The 14,491-nt window shown below is 35.0% G+C and overlaps 1 protein-coding gene across 6 annotated transcripts in view; it reads left to right on the forward strand.

The window, feature by feature from the left end:
* The window catches only part of DOP1A (DOP1 leucine zipper like protein A), a 118,985-nt gene that overhangs the window by 37,428 nt on the left and 67,066 nt on the right, over nucleotides 1-14,491 (forward strand). For 4 of the 6 annotated variants that reach the window (XM_044001380.1, XM_044001383.1, XM_044001382.1 and 1 more), the window contains exons 4-8: nucleotides 2,657-2,827; nucleotides 4,929-5,118; nucleotides 7,247-7,345; nucleotides 9,993-10,092; nucleotides 11,030-11,139. In XM_044001380.1, the coding sequence (XP_043857315.1) occupies nucleotides 2,657-2,827; nucleotides 4,929-5,118; nucleotides 7,247-7,345; nucleotides 9,993-10,092; nucleotides 11,030-11,139 (670 nt within the window). The remainder of the gene's footprint in view (nucleotides 1-2,656; nucleotides 2,828-4,928; nucleotides 5,119-7,246; nucleotides 7,346-9,992; nucleotides 10,093-11,029; nucleotides 11,140-14,491) is intronic. The other 2 variants (XM_044001381.1, XM_044001384.1) reach the window with 1 other exon arrangement.

The following is a 14,491-nucleotide window of genomic DNA, read 5'->3' on the forward strand; positions in this document are numbered from 1 at the left end:
CACAGTCAGGATAATACAAGATCTAACAGCTTCTACATTAAAGGATCAGAGGGCTTGGAATATGATATTCTGGAGGGCAAAGGAACTGGGATTACAACCAAGAATCACCTACCCAGCAAAACTGAGTATAATCTTTCAGGGAATTTGGTGAAAGAGAGGACTTTTCAAATATTCTTGATGAAAAGACCTGAACCGAATATAAAATTTGACTTTCAAATACAATACCCTATAGACGTATAAAAAGGTAAACAGGAAAAAGAAAGCATAAGGGATATTAAAAGGTTAAACTGTTTACATTCCTACATGGTAAGATGATATTTGTAACTCATAAGAATTTTCTTATTATTAGGGCAGCTTAATGGAGTATATTTAGACAGAGAGCACAGGTGTGAGTTGAATATGAAAGGTCAATTATTGATCTTTTAAAAAATAAAATTAAGGGGTGAGAAGAATGCACTGGGAAAAACGGAAAGGGAGGGGTGGAATTGAGGTAATATGACTCACATAAAAGAAGCAAGAAAAAGCTTATGGAGTGGAGGGGAAAATAGGGGGAGTAAGTGAACATTACTCTCATCAGAGTTGGCTCAAAGAGGGAATAATATACACATTCAATTGGGTGTAGCAATCTATCTTACCCTGCAGGGGAGTAGGAGGGGAAGGGGATGAAGGGTGTGTGGGGGGGTGATAGAAAGGGGGGCAGGTTGGGGGAGGGGCAGTCAGAAGCAAAACACTTTTATGGGGGGATAGGGTGAAAGAAGATAGAAAATAGAGTAAACATCATGGGGATGGAATAGGACGGAGGGAAACACAGTTAGCAATAGTAACTAAAAAAAATTGAAGCAGGCAAGAACAATGCAAGATGATGAGAAGGAGGATGTTGAGGAGGAGGATGGTAAAACGTATGGTACTTACTTTGCTGGGCTCTTGTGAAGACAATTCTTTTTCAGGTATAAAGTACTATATAAATGTTATCTATTATTGTTGTTGTAATAATCAACACCATGGCTTTATTGTAAGGAAATCTCTCTTTAAAGTGCTATATAAATGTAGTTTACTATTTTAAAAAATGATTAGCAGGATGCTATCAGAAAATCCTGGAAAGACTTACATGAGCTGATGCAAAGAGAAACGTACTGTATACAAAATAACAGCAATATTGTAAGGTGATCTGCTGTGAATGACTTTTTTTCAGCAATACAGTGATCCAAGACAACTCTGAAGGACTTAGGAAAAATGCAGTCTATCTACAGAGAAAGAACTGATGTTTTCTGAATGCTGATTGAAGCATAATTTTTTGTTAGTTCCTTTTCCTAAAGTTTTTTTTTCTGTTTTCTTTCACAATCTGACTAATGTGTAAATGTTTTGCGTGACTACATACTTATAACTTTTATATTGAATTGCTTGAGTTCTTAATGTGAGGGGGGGCAAGCAAGAGAATTTGGAACAAAAAGATGTTAAAATTTGTTTTTACATGTAAGTTGGGAAAAATAAAATTCTAAATAAATTTTTTTTAAATGTTTTAAAAGAAAAAAAAACAAAGATAGAAGATTGGCAATGCGTGGTTAGATAGATGGCAATCATTCCTCAAAATATACTGGGGTTTTAGGGGACTGTTAACTCAGTATGAGTTAAAAGTGTGATTATGGAATCTAAGAAAGCTAGCTACTAATAAGGTATCATTTCCAGGTTTAAAGAACTCTAGCTCTTCTGCAACATATCTTCTCAGCCTCCTTCCCCCCACAAAATATTTAAAGGTCTATATTACAGAACAGTTGCAGATCTACATTAATAGAGGGATTTTACTCATCCTTCTTACACCAATGAATTTAACCTAGAGAAGAGTAGACTTTAAGGATAAAATAGTGGCTTTCAAATATTTAAAGTGCCACTATGTGAAAGACAACTAGGAATATTAGGTAGAAGGTATATGACAAGGCAGATTTAGGCATGCTCTTAAGACATAGGTGTCAGATGGGTAGTGCTAATGTGCTGCATGTGGCCCACAACACTCCCAAGTGCAGCCTGAGCTAGACCGAAATGTAACTTGGGAATATTTAACAAAAGAAATAAAAATGTAATAAAACATAGATAATATTGTATTTTAAATGTAAGTCAATATGTGGCCCTCAGGGATTCTCATGTACAGGTCAGTGACCCCAGTTTCTGTTTTAGATTAACCCCATTGCTCTAAGGTTTAATTTCCTAATAGAGCTATTAAGGAGAATATGGAGGTGGGGATGTGCTGGGGACAATTCAGAAGGTAGTAGATTCCCCTCATTTAAAGTATTCAAGCTAAGACTGGGTAACTACTTGTCAGGTATATGGTAGAGGAAATTGATTTCTGGCATATATTTTCCCTTCAAAATAAATGAAACTTTTTGTGCACCATTTAGTGGCAAATATTTGAATACATCAGGTATCAGTGATTGTTCTCTTGACATTGGTACTTTTCATGATACATCCTGCTTTCTCATCCTCATTGCTTCTTGTACTTATCTATTCACAGATCTTCCTAAGATACTAGAGACTTTCTGGTTCTTATAATTGAGCCTTTCATTCATTCTGATATAGGCCTCAACTTATCCATCTTTTATTGTGTATAATGGTAGAATGTTAATATTTAATAAGTTATTTTTTGCCTTTTTTTAAAAAACAGTTCTGGGCTTTTTCCTCTTCTTGCCAATGCTGCCATGTCTGTTAAGCCAACACTGCTGAGTTTATATGAGATTTATTACCTACCTTTGGGTAAAACATTAAAGCCTGGTCTGCAAGGATTGTTAACTGGAATTTTGCCTGGCTTAGAGGAAGGGTCAGAGTACTATGAAAGGTAAGACAGTTGGAATTTATTTGGCAGGTGTTACTTGTGGTAGTAAATAATAAATAACTTATCACTTATTTTCCTGAAATCTTCTATGTTTTGGCATCAATTTCGATTGTATTACTAATAGATATTCCATCAAATCTGAGGTTTGAAGAGACTTTTGAGATCAAATAGTAATATATCAATTACTATATAATATAAACCAGTATAATTCTTTATTTTGATATTGTTGTGGACACTGAGGCGCAGGGAGTTGAAGCTACTTGCTTAAAGTCACACAGGTTGAAAATAGCAGAGGCAGTATTTGAAACCAGTTTCTCTAACTCTAAATACAATGCTGTCTTTAATCATCAGGAAAATTCTATCCCCTGTATTTTTCCTAATAATAGTTTTCCTAATAAAATATTACCTGAATTTAAGGGGTGAAATGTTTTCTTAGGAGTTGTTTTAAATGGACAAAAATAAACCTTACCAGAGTTCACCAAAATTGGTCATTATCAGGCTCTTTAAAACTCCTTGCCAAGTGTTTATTTTACCAAGTCGTGATGTAGAGATTTTAAGTTTTTGAACTTTGATTTCATCTAGCTTGGGTGAGTACCTAATCTGTTTCTTTTTCTTTTGAAGTGAATATTCAAAGTAAAAATTTATTTAAACAAAAATTGACAATTTACTTTTTAAAATTCCATTAAGAATTTTGTTATAAAGAAAATAAAAAACTTGTTAATTTTATTAAAGGCATTAATAGGTTTATAGTGTTTGTAATAAGACCATTCAAATTTTTACTGTCCTTAATTTTCTCCCTGTATGAAATTCTCAGATAATGGTAGAGAATAATAGCTTTACAAATTGCTTTCAGAATAAGCACCTACTTAAATGCTAAGGATAGCTTGCTATTTGCAAAACTTTTATTAACCTAGCATTTGATGACTTACATTTTTGGCTCATTTGCTTTCGGTTTTTGTACAGTGATGCTACTCTGTCCAAATGCTACTTAGTTTGCAAATTTGTCTCTTGGTGTTTGAGATGTCTTTCAGGTTTTTTATATAGTGAAAAATTATGCATGAATAATTATATGTAGTGACTATAGTTGAATTTTTTTTTTTTTGGTGAGTTGAAATTTTAATACATCTATTGAATTAGTATATGTCATTACTTTGGAACCTAAGTTGTCCGTATTTTATATTGTTGGTTATTCTAAATATTATCTCAATGAGTTGGTTTGTTAGGTTTATCCCTTGTTTTACCTGTAAGTAAATTGAAGCAGGGGCACCTAGGTGGCGCAGTGGATAGAGCACCGGCCCTGGAGTCAGGAGGACCTGAATTCAAACTCCGGCCTCAAACACTTAACACTTACTAGCTGTGTGACCCTGGGCAAGTCACTTAACCCCAGTTGCCTCACCAAAAAAAAAAAGAGAGAGAGAGAAAAGTAAATTGAAGCAATAAAAGATGATGGTTTTTGCTTAAAATCACAAAGCAAGTGACCCAGGAGGCTTGATGCTAAAATTGATATGATTCTGTCTTAAGTCTTAAAACTCAGCTGAAAACAAATGGAAAGTAATCAGTAATAAAATGTTATTCAGTAAAGTAATAATAAATGTTTTGTTGTTTTTCTCAATGTGTAATGTAATAAATTAGAAAGACTGCATTGCAGGGCAGGCTACTACAATTGAAGTCAAGAAGCCCTGGGAAATCCCATTTCTAATACTTATCAGATGTGTCAGTACTAACACACAAAAAATCTGAGTATAAATTTCTTCATCTTTAAGACAGGAATAATAATACTCATAGTATCTATCTCGCAGAGTTGTTTTTAGGATCAAATGAGTTTATATTTTCAAAGCATTTTGCAATTCTTAAAGTGCTATATAAAGTTGGCTATTATTTGTTGACAATATCAATAACCTTGAATTAATTATATAACATAGAAGTTTAAAGAAAACATGAAAGAACTCTTAAAATATTTTAAGCAAGCCACTGAACATATAAGAATAGTTCATGTTTTTCCTAAGCAGATGTATGCCATTAGTTTATTTTTTCTTGGCAGAGTATTTTATTTTAATGTATATGAAATTAAACTTTTCAATAAATCTTTTCTCTTGTACTTTAGGACTAATACCTTGTTGGAGAAGGTTGCAGCTGCAGTGGACCAGTCAGCATTCTACAGTGCCCTCTGGGGTAGTCTTCTTACCAGTCCTGCTGTTCGTTTACCTGGAATCACTTATGTTCTCTCCCATTTGAACAGGAAGCTTTCAATGGAGGATCAACTTTATATAATTGGCAGTGATATTGAACTAATGGTATGTATTAAAATTTTTCTGTTTTCACTAAAAAATTTGCATATGCTACCACAATCATATGTTGCTGTGGTTTCTTTTTAAAGATTTATAAATCTATGTATGATTAAAAATTGATTTCATTCTTTTTTATTTAAATTTTTATTATGAACTTAATCAATCATATACATATCATTTCTGTATATAAAAAGAACAAAGAGGATTGCATATGAAACCCTGAACTTCTATTGTGTAAACTTCATTTTGAAAAAAGTGAACATTGAAGTTAGGTAATAATAAAATGTCCTTTTTTTGCATCCCTTTGCTTTCTTCTGTGTATGTCAATGTTTTATTTTTTCTTTCTTTTTAAAATTTTTGTATCTCTGTCAATGTTTACTTATTTACATCCTTCTCTCTTCTAAGAAAAGACCCTCCTTTTAACAGATAAGTATTGGGAAACAAAAGAATCAATCCATTGGCTATTTCTGAAAAAAGTATGTTTCATTCTGCACTTATAATACATCACCTTCACCAAGAAGTGAGAGGTGTGTTTTATTGTCATTCTTCTTTAACCATAATTGGTCACTTGGTTAATCAAATTTCTTAAGTCTTCCAAATTTGTTTTCCATTACATTATTGTTATCCTGTAAATTCTCTTGATTCTGCCCCTTTTACTCTGTATCAGTTCATACAAATTTTCCCAAGTTTCTCTGAATCAGTCATAGTCATCATTTTTACAGTATGGTCATTACTTTGTATTCACATATAAGAACTTGTTTAACCTTACTCCAGCTGATGGGTGGCTACTTTATTTCTAGTTCTTTGCTGCCACAAAAAGTGTTGCTATAAATATTTTGATGTATTTAGAGCCGTTGATCTCCTTGTGTCATATATTATTAGCTAAAATAATATAAACATTTTAGTTTAACTTTTGTTATCCTTGCCACTTTGTGTGTGTGAGAAGAAACCACAGAGCTGTTTTGAATCCCATTCAGCTACTCTTGTTCTTATACTCCTTACTTGAAATTTATTCAAGAAAAAGCCTTTCAGTTTCATTTAATCAAAATTTCTAATCACCTCCATCTCTTATTTGGTTAGAAATTCATGCTCCCTTCCCCCAAGCAAAAGTAAATAAGCATTTATTAAGTGCCTGCTGTGTGCAAGGTACTATAAGTGCTGAAGTAAAATGATAAGCCAAAAAGAATCTCTTCTCTAAAGTAGCTTACAGTCTACTGGGGAGATAATGTGCAAATAACTATGTTCAAACAAGATGGATGAATGGATGGATGATAAATTGGAGATAATATCTGGGGGGAAGGCACTAAGATTAAGGAGAACTTGGAAAGTCTTACAGAAATTAAGACCTTAGCTGAGAGTTAAAGAAAGCCAGGGAATCTCAGGGGCAGAGATAAGGAGGAAGAGAGTTTCAGGCATAGGTACAGTCAGTGAAAATGAGTAGAATCTGGATATGGCATGTCTTATGGGAGGGGAGCAGCAAGGTGGTCAACATCACTGGATCCTAGAGTAGATAGAGGGTAGTAAACTATAAGAAGACTGGAAATATAGGAACGATCCAGGTTATGAAGGGCTTTACAGGCCCTTGACCTTCAAATTCTTGACCTTCTCTGGTACACTTCTAAATTTTCTAAAAAATAGTATAGTCTTTTATATTCGAGTTACAGAACGATTTTTTGGTGTATTATGGCATATGGTGTAAAAGGTGTGGGTTTAAACCTAATTTTTAGCAGGTTGGGTTTCCATTTTCCCAGCGAGTTCTTTACTAAGTAATATATGTTTGGGGTTTATTGACCATTAGATTATTTAGTTCAATTATTTCTGATTCTTTAATGTATAATCTTTTCCATTTATCTTCTTTTCTGTTTTTTATACCAGTACCATATGATTTTGATAATTGCCCCTTTCTCATATCATTCGTTCAAATAATTTTTGAAATGTTTTAAAATATTTAAAGAGATTCTTTTAGATTTCTTTAAAAATCATTACATTTAATTAGAATGAATATGCCCAGAGTTTTCTTCTCACCAGCTTGGGGAGAAGGAAAGGTTTGATTTGCTTTATTGGTATCATTTCACTGTGATTGTATCGTTCATTTGCAGTAAGTACTGTTAGTTTTATGGCCTTCTCTTTGCAGGTAGAAGCAGTAAGTACTTCAGTACAGGATTCAAGTGTCCTTGTACAGAGAAGCACTCTGGACCTTATACTCTTCTGCTTTCCTTTCCATATGAGTCAGGTAAAATATTAGTGATATTATTCTAAGGTACTTGTTTTAGAAATCAGATGATTGCCCATGTGTGTTACATACATATGCACGTTTAATCATAATCATCATGTATATCTTTTTGTATTTAATAAACCAACTGTTAGGAATAAAGAGGAGGTTTTTTGGGTGGGAAGAGTGGGATCATTTTGATCTGCACCATGACTTTATCCCTTAGGAAACTCCCTCCACCGTTGCAGATCAACAATTGTTCTATAATTTATTGTCTTAGAAAGATAGAAGGGACACAGAGAGGCTAAGTGACTTTCTCAGTATCACACAGCCAATTTGTGTCAGAGATCAGATTCTGATTCACAAGTATTTTTTTTATCATAAAAGTTACATGTAGAGATAGTTTTCAACATTTGTTTTTATAAGATTTCTAGTTCCAAATTTTTCTCCCTCCTTCCCTTCCCTCCCCCGCTCCTCAAGACAGCAAGCGATTTGATATAAGTTATATATGTACAATCATATTAAACATATTTCTGCATTAGTCATGTTGTGAAAGAAGTATCAGAACAAAAGAGGAAAACCTCAAAAAAGAAAAAAGTAGAAACAGTATGGTTCAATCTGCATCCAGATTCCACAGTTTTTTATGGATGTGGAGAGCATTTTCCATCATGAGTCTTTTGGAATTATCTTGGATCATTGTATTGCTTTGGAATTATCTTGGATCATTGAGAAGTTGTATATCACAGTTAATCATCACACAGTGTTGTTGATACTGTGTACAATGTTCTCCTGGTTCTGCTCATTTTACTCAGCATCAGTTCATGTAAGTCCAGGTTTTTCTGAAATCTGCCTGCTTATCGTTTCTTACAGCACAATAGTATTGCGTTACATTCATATACCACAACTTGTTTAGCCATTCCCCAATTGATGGGCATCCCCTCAATTTTCAATTATTTGCCAACACAAAAATAGCAGCTATAAATATTTTTGTATATCACACAAGTATTTTTGAGCCTGAGGCCTTCTTACTATTCCACGACTTCTCTCTCTCTCTTTTTTTTTAAGTGAGGCAATTGGGGTTAAGTGACTTGCCCAGGGTCACACAGCTAGTAAGTGTTAAGTGTCTGAGGTCGAATTTGAACTCAGGTCCTCCTGACTCATTTGACAGTTTTTAAAAGGTTTACCTGTATCTATCACTCCCTAAGTAGTCTTTATGAAAATGTAACATAAGAGGCAAAAAAGAGGGCAAAGCATATCTATCAAGTCAGTGTTGGCTCTCCCTAACAGTATTCCTACAGTCTCTGCCTTGGACACTACCCATCTTGACTTCTGATGTTTGGATATTTGAAATGTAGGAGCCATATAATTTTCATTGGAGAGCTGGCTGCATTTGGAAAGACATTTTAGCCACTTCTTGGCATTCTTTAGTGCTTTTATTACAGTTGGTCACAACTAACTTGGGAATTCACAAATGAAGCATCTAGTTGACTAGAATTGATTTCAGTTAATTTCCTCATTTGTGAAGAAATGGTCTAAATTCTTTTACATTCAGAAACCTTGATTGAGTGCTCAATGCGATACATGAGCATTTCCTTATTGCCAAAGTAAGTTTAATGGTAGGGGAAAAAAATTGGGGCCTCCAATTTTATAAAGACAGAAGCTAACAGTGATTTTCAGTAATTCAACTTAGAATAGGAATCTCTATTAAATAGTTTTATTTCTTTGCTAACTGTTCATAACTGGGTTAGCACTAAGAAAATTATTCTGTTCCCTTTTTTGTCATTCCCCGTGTTGCTAGCTCTTCCTTTACCCCAATTTGGACTCCTCATGCTCCAAACATCTTAAGACTCTGCTCTAGCTGTATAGGTTCTCTTTATTTTGTTGCCTTTTCAGAGGTTGCTTTTCACAGGTATCTTCTCCCACCATGCCCTAGACTTTTTCCTTATTGTTTCTCATCATCTGCTTTTCTTTTTCAGTTCAATAAAGCTCTACCTATACAATACCCTATTACCAAAGGGCTACTTGCTAGGTGATCAGAGCTAATTTGATAAATTAATTCATTTTATGGTGTTGATGGCTAATAATAACTTTATGTCAGATAACATATTTGTATTTTAACAGAGGCTTTAACCTTAATCAGAAAGAGTCAGTAATAGTGGAATCATTGGGCACAGTTGATATCTCTAAAATTGTAGATTTAGACAGTGATTTTTAGTATTCCTAAAGTGTGCACTCTAATTGACAGGCTTCCTTGATTTCCTCAGATCCAAAGTTGTATGCCATTTTTTTTTTTACAGGGCAATGAGGGTTAAGTGACTTGCCCAGGGTCACACAGCTAGTAAGTGTCAAGTGTCTGAGTCCAGATTTGAACTCAGGTCCTCCTGATTCCAGGGCCAGTGCTTTATCCACTGTGCCACCTAGCTGCCCCAGTTGTATGCCATTTTGAGGTGAAAATAAATCTTCTTTAGTGAATGCTAGCCAACAAAATCATATTTAAAAACTTCATTGGGATAGTAAGAAGAAAGGAAATAGGAAGAAATGAAAAGAAGTTGAATAATTAGCAATACAAAATTGGGGTCTTAATTCCTCACTGTTAACCATGAATTTGCTTAAAGAGAACATCAGAAGAAAAGGTTTGAAATAAAGCTCTTTTCCATCCCTTTTTCAGGCAACTCGCCCTGACATGATCAGAATCTTGTCAGCAGCTCTTCATGTAGTTCTAAGAAGGGATATGTCTCTAAATCGAAGACTTTATGCATGGCTTCTAGGTAGGTATGTGATGTGTGTGTGATTAAAGCTGAAAACAACTGAAAGTGCTATGATATGATGAAAAAAAGAAGCTTTTCCCTTTTAAAGAAAGTGGTGGGATTTTATGTTTATATTGATTTTTTAAAAGAAATAATGCTAATTAACTGAGTTTATGGCATGACACAAATATTTATTGTAGATTCATTGGCTTCTTTATTGTTTTATGTAATAATAAAATTTCCTAAGAAGGCAAATATGAATTCAGATTTCCCTAATGAAATTCGATATTTGGTTTATGGAAGAATTCATTGGAACTTTAGTTATTTGAATCCATTACATCCTATTCTTTACTGTAATTATAATTATATTGTGATAATGCAAATAAATTAATATTATGTGTGAATTACTCAAAAAACTTTTTTTACCTTTAAAGTCATAAAGTAACTAAAAGGGTTTTAGTCAGAGGAGCTAATGGTTCTTCTACCTAGAGTAGGTCATTCTGTCATTCAACATTTTTGTTGGTCTTATAGAGAGAGACTCCTGAGTTGTCCATGTATCTTCTCTCAGAAATATGTCCAGGAGAATTCAGAGGCCTCACTAAAATCTAGTCATGAGCCTTACCACACAAAGAACTTTATGGAGATTTTTGAACTGTTTACATTTGTGTGTTAAGGGCCATAAAATTTGGCTAATATATCCTGGAAAAATAAGTTGTATTAGAAAAATATCCTGGAAAAATCACTTGTATTATTTGGTAAGCAGGAGAATTATTCTGGAAGAATGTCATTCACGCAGAATTTCCTTTTATTAAACTTTATAAAATTATCTCTCTTGCTGCCATTAAATGGACTACAAATTGGTATGTGTTGGCCATCATTGAGATCTATGGTTTTTAAATTGGTGATGTAGATTTTTGTGGTTGAAATACTAATGTGTTTTATATTTGTTTGCTTGGAGGCTTTGATAATAATGGTGTTATCATAGGACCCCGAAGCACAAGACATAGTAATCCTGAGGAACATGCCACTTACTATTTCACTACTTTTTCAAAAGAAATGTTGGTCCAGGTAATTTATGCCTTAATTTTACTCTTTGCTTATTCATTATGTAGGTTTGTTTTGGGTTTTTTTGGGGGGAGGGGGGAGGCGATTGGGGTTAAGTGACTTGCCCAGGGTCACACAGCTAGTAAGTATCAAGTGTCTGAGGCTGGATTTGAACTCAGGTCCTCCTGACTTCAGGACTCGTGCTCTATCTACCATGCCACCTAGCTGCCCCAATATGTAGTTATTTTCAAATAAGCCCCAATAACAATATTTTTTCTCTTATTAATCTTTTTTTTTATTGAGGCAATTGGGATTAAGTGACTTGCCCAGGGTCACACAGCTAGTAAGTGTTAAGTATCTGAGGCCGGATTTGAACTCAGGTACTCCAGACTCCAGAGCCCGTTCTCTATCCACTGCGCCACCTAGCTGCCCCTTATTAATCTTTATCATATTGTGCTAGTAGTTATTCTTATGTATTCTCTGGGTATTACATTGAATAATTCTAAAGTATCTAGAATCTCAGAGATGGAAAAGGATCCTAGTGACCAGCTTTTCCACTCTTTACCTGAGAAAAGATTATTTCTAAAAGGGAGTCATCCATAATTGGCTTAAAAAAATTCTAGTTATGAGGATCCAACTACCTCATGATATAGTCCATTCTACTTTTTCCTTACATGAAGCCCAAATTTGCCTTATATATGAGAGCCTTACAGGTACTTGAAGGCAGATACCATGTTTTACCTTCTTTTATGGCTTCTCTAAATATCCCTCTTTTTTTTTCAAACAGTCTTCATATGACATGAACTTCAGACCCTTCACCATCCAGCTTGCCTTCCTCTAAACATGCTTAAACTTATCAATACTTGTCTGAGAATGTGGGGCCCAGAATTTAACACAATGTGATGAGGGGCCCAGTGCAACCAAACTGTACTATGGACATGAGACCTCTCTAAATTCAACCTAAGATTGCATTAGTTTTCATGACTGCTGTGTCCTGTTGACCACAGTGATGTAAGGGAAAAGATCATTGAAGCCCTTTAGAACTCTGACCAGCACTATGACTATTCATGACCTCAGAAGGCCTGTGGCAAAGTATGCATCTGGATGGAGAGGTGATGCATTACTACTAGTGGAGAATGAGACAGCCATTTTCATGCATGGCCAAAGTGATTGTTTTGCTTCTCTATGGTTCTTTGTTATACCTTAAGGTTCTATTGGTGGGGGTGGTGAGTTGTCTCATATGGCTAATCTTTCCATATAGAAGTACCTCTAATAGCTTTTTAAAAATGTTTTAATGATGCTTTTAAAAATACCATTTTTGCTCTTCAGTGACTCCCTTTTAAAATCTGTCCTTACAAAGCAATATAGTTTAGCAAAGCTAATCAAAACTTTGGCTGTATCTGACAATTTATGCCCCATTCTGTACCTGTGGTCCACTCCTCTGCTGAGAGCTGGGAGGAATACTTTTTTTTTTTTTTAGTGAGGCAATTGGGGTTAAGTGACTTGCCCAGGGTCACACAGCTAGTAAGTGTTAAGTGTCTGAGGCCGGATTTGAACTCAGGTACTCCTGACTCCAGGGCTGGTGCTCTATCCACTGCGCCATCTAGCTGCCCCTGGGAGGAATGCTTTTTACCATTAGTCCTTTAAAGTTATGGTTGCTCATTGTATTGATCAATTCTGAAGTATTTCAGTATTATTTTCCTTCATATTACTATGGTCATTATGTAAATTATCCTCATTTTAATGCTAACTTTACCTTGTGTCAGTTCATTTAAGTCTTTCCAAGTTTCTCTGAATTCTTCATATTTATCAATTTTATAAGGTATAATTTTATATTCTTTAGGATCATAGATTTAAGGCAAGGATTCTTAACCTTTTTTTTAATGTTTTGGACCCCATAGCCAGCCTGGTGAATCCTATGGACCTCTTCTCAGAATAAAATACATAGGATTACAAAACAAAAAATAGAAATAAAGGTGTGGAATTCCGCCCCCCCCCCCGCTAAGAGACCTTACGGGCTACTCGGACCCTAGGTTAAGATCTATTTCTGGAGCTATATGGCCATCTGTTCCAATCCCCTTCTTTTTCATTTAAGAATACTGAGGCCCAGGTAGATTGATTTGCCCAAGTCACACGGGTGGTAAGTGTCAGGTGGGATTTACAGCTAGGGCCTTTGACTCCAAAGCTAGTGCACTGCACCTTGCTGGTTTCTTCCATTATGCTCACATCCATTATTCATTCTGCTGTTTCCCCCATGAGTGGGCACCTACTTACTATAAGGGTACTTTCCTTCTAGGTTTTGGCCAGAGTGATATATCACTGGGTTAAGGTTATGAACGATATAATGACTTCTTTAGTGAAATTCTAATTTGCTTTCCAGAATAGTTGGACCAATTCACAGATACACCAACAATGTATTAATGTGTCCCATCAACATTTGTCATCTTTATCTTTTGTCATCTTTGCCAAACCGATTAGTGTGAGGTGAAGTCTCAGAGTTCTTTATTCCTCTTAATTAATGACTTGGAGAATTGTTTCCTATGAAACCTCATGCATTTTCATAACATTCTTAAACTGTGGCAATAGTTTCTGGTCTTTTATTTTCCTTTGTGGGTTAGGGTTTTTCTCAGTGGGAAGCCTAGAGTCCATTTCATATGGATTCTCCCAGGGAGCTGGTGGCACAGTGGATAGAATGCTGGGCCTGGAAACAGGAAAGATTGAATCCACACCACCTTCAGATACTTAGTGTAGCTATGTGACTGAGTAAGTCACCTTTTGCTCCAGTTTCCCCATCTCTATAAACAATAGCACTGACCTCTCAGGTTATTGTGAACTGAAACAATACTTGTAAACAGTGCTTAGCACAGTGCCAGGCACACAGTAGGTACTGTGTATATGGTTATTCCCACATTCTTCCTCTTAAAGCTTTGGAGTCACCCTAGATGGCTTTCCAACAAGAATACAACTATTATAAAACTCTATCTTAGTGGAACATTTTTGAGTAGCTCTGCCCCCAACCCCAACCAAGTATACATTTCTTCCTTCTTCCTTCCCTTATTTAAGAAGATTAACCAAGTAACTAGAGTAAATACCTGGTGAGGTAACTTCTCAGAATGAACCGAAAATAGAGAGGATTGTGACTCACTAACACAGATAAGAAAAACAATAAGATGATATTGTATACTAGTTATAATTCTACCTTCAAGGATAAGAAAGAACATTTTTCTTTACCAGAGAGAAAATAATGAGACTTGGGAAAACTATTTCAATAAAGTGACAGGAATATTATGTCACTTTCATGTGTTATCATCCTGTAGTTTTTTGACCGCATATAAACATGTCGGCATGCCTGGTGTTTTATGTTTTTTCATTTTAA

Source organism: Dromiciops gliroides, chromosome 4 (genome assembly GCF_019393635.1).
Source record: "Dromiciops gliroides isolate mDroGli1 chromosome 4, mDroGli1.pri, whole genome shotgun sequence".
Lineage (NCBI taxonomy): Eukaryota > Metazoa > Chordata > Mammalia > Microbiotheria > Microbiotheriidae > Dromiciops > Dromiciops gliroides.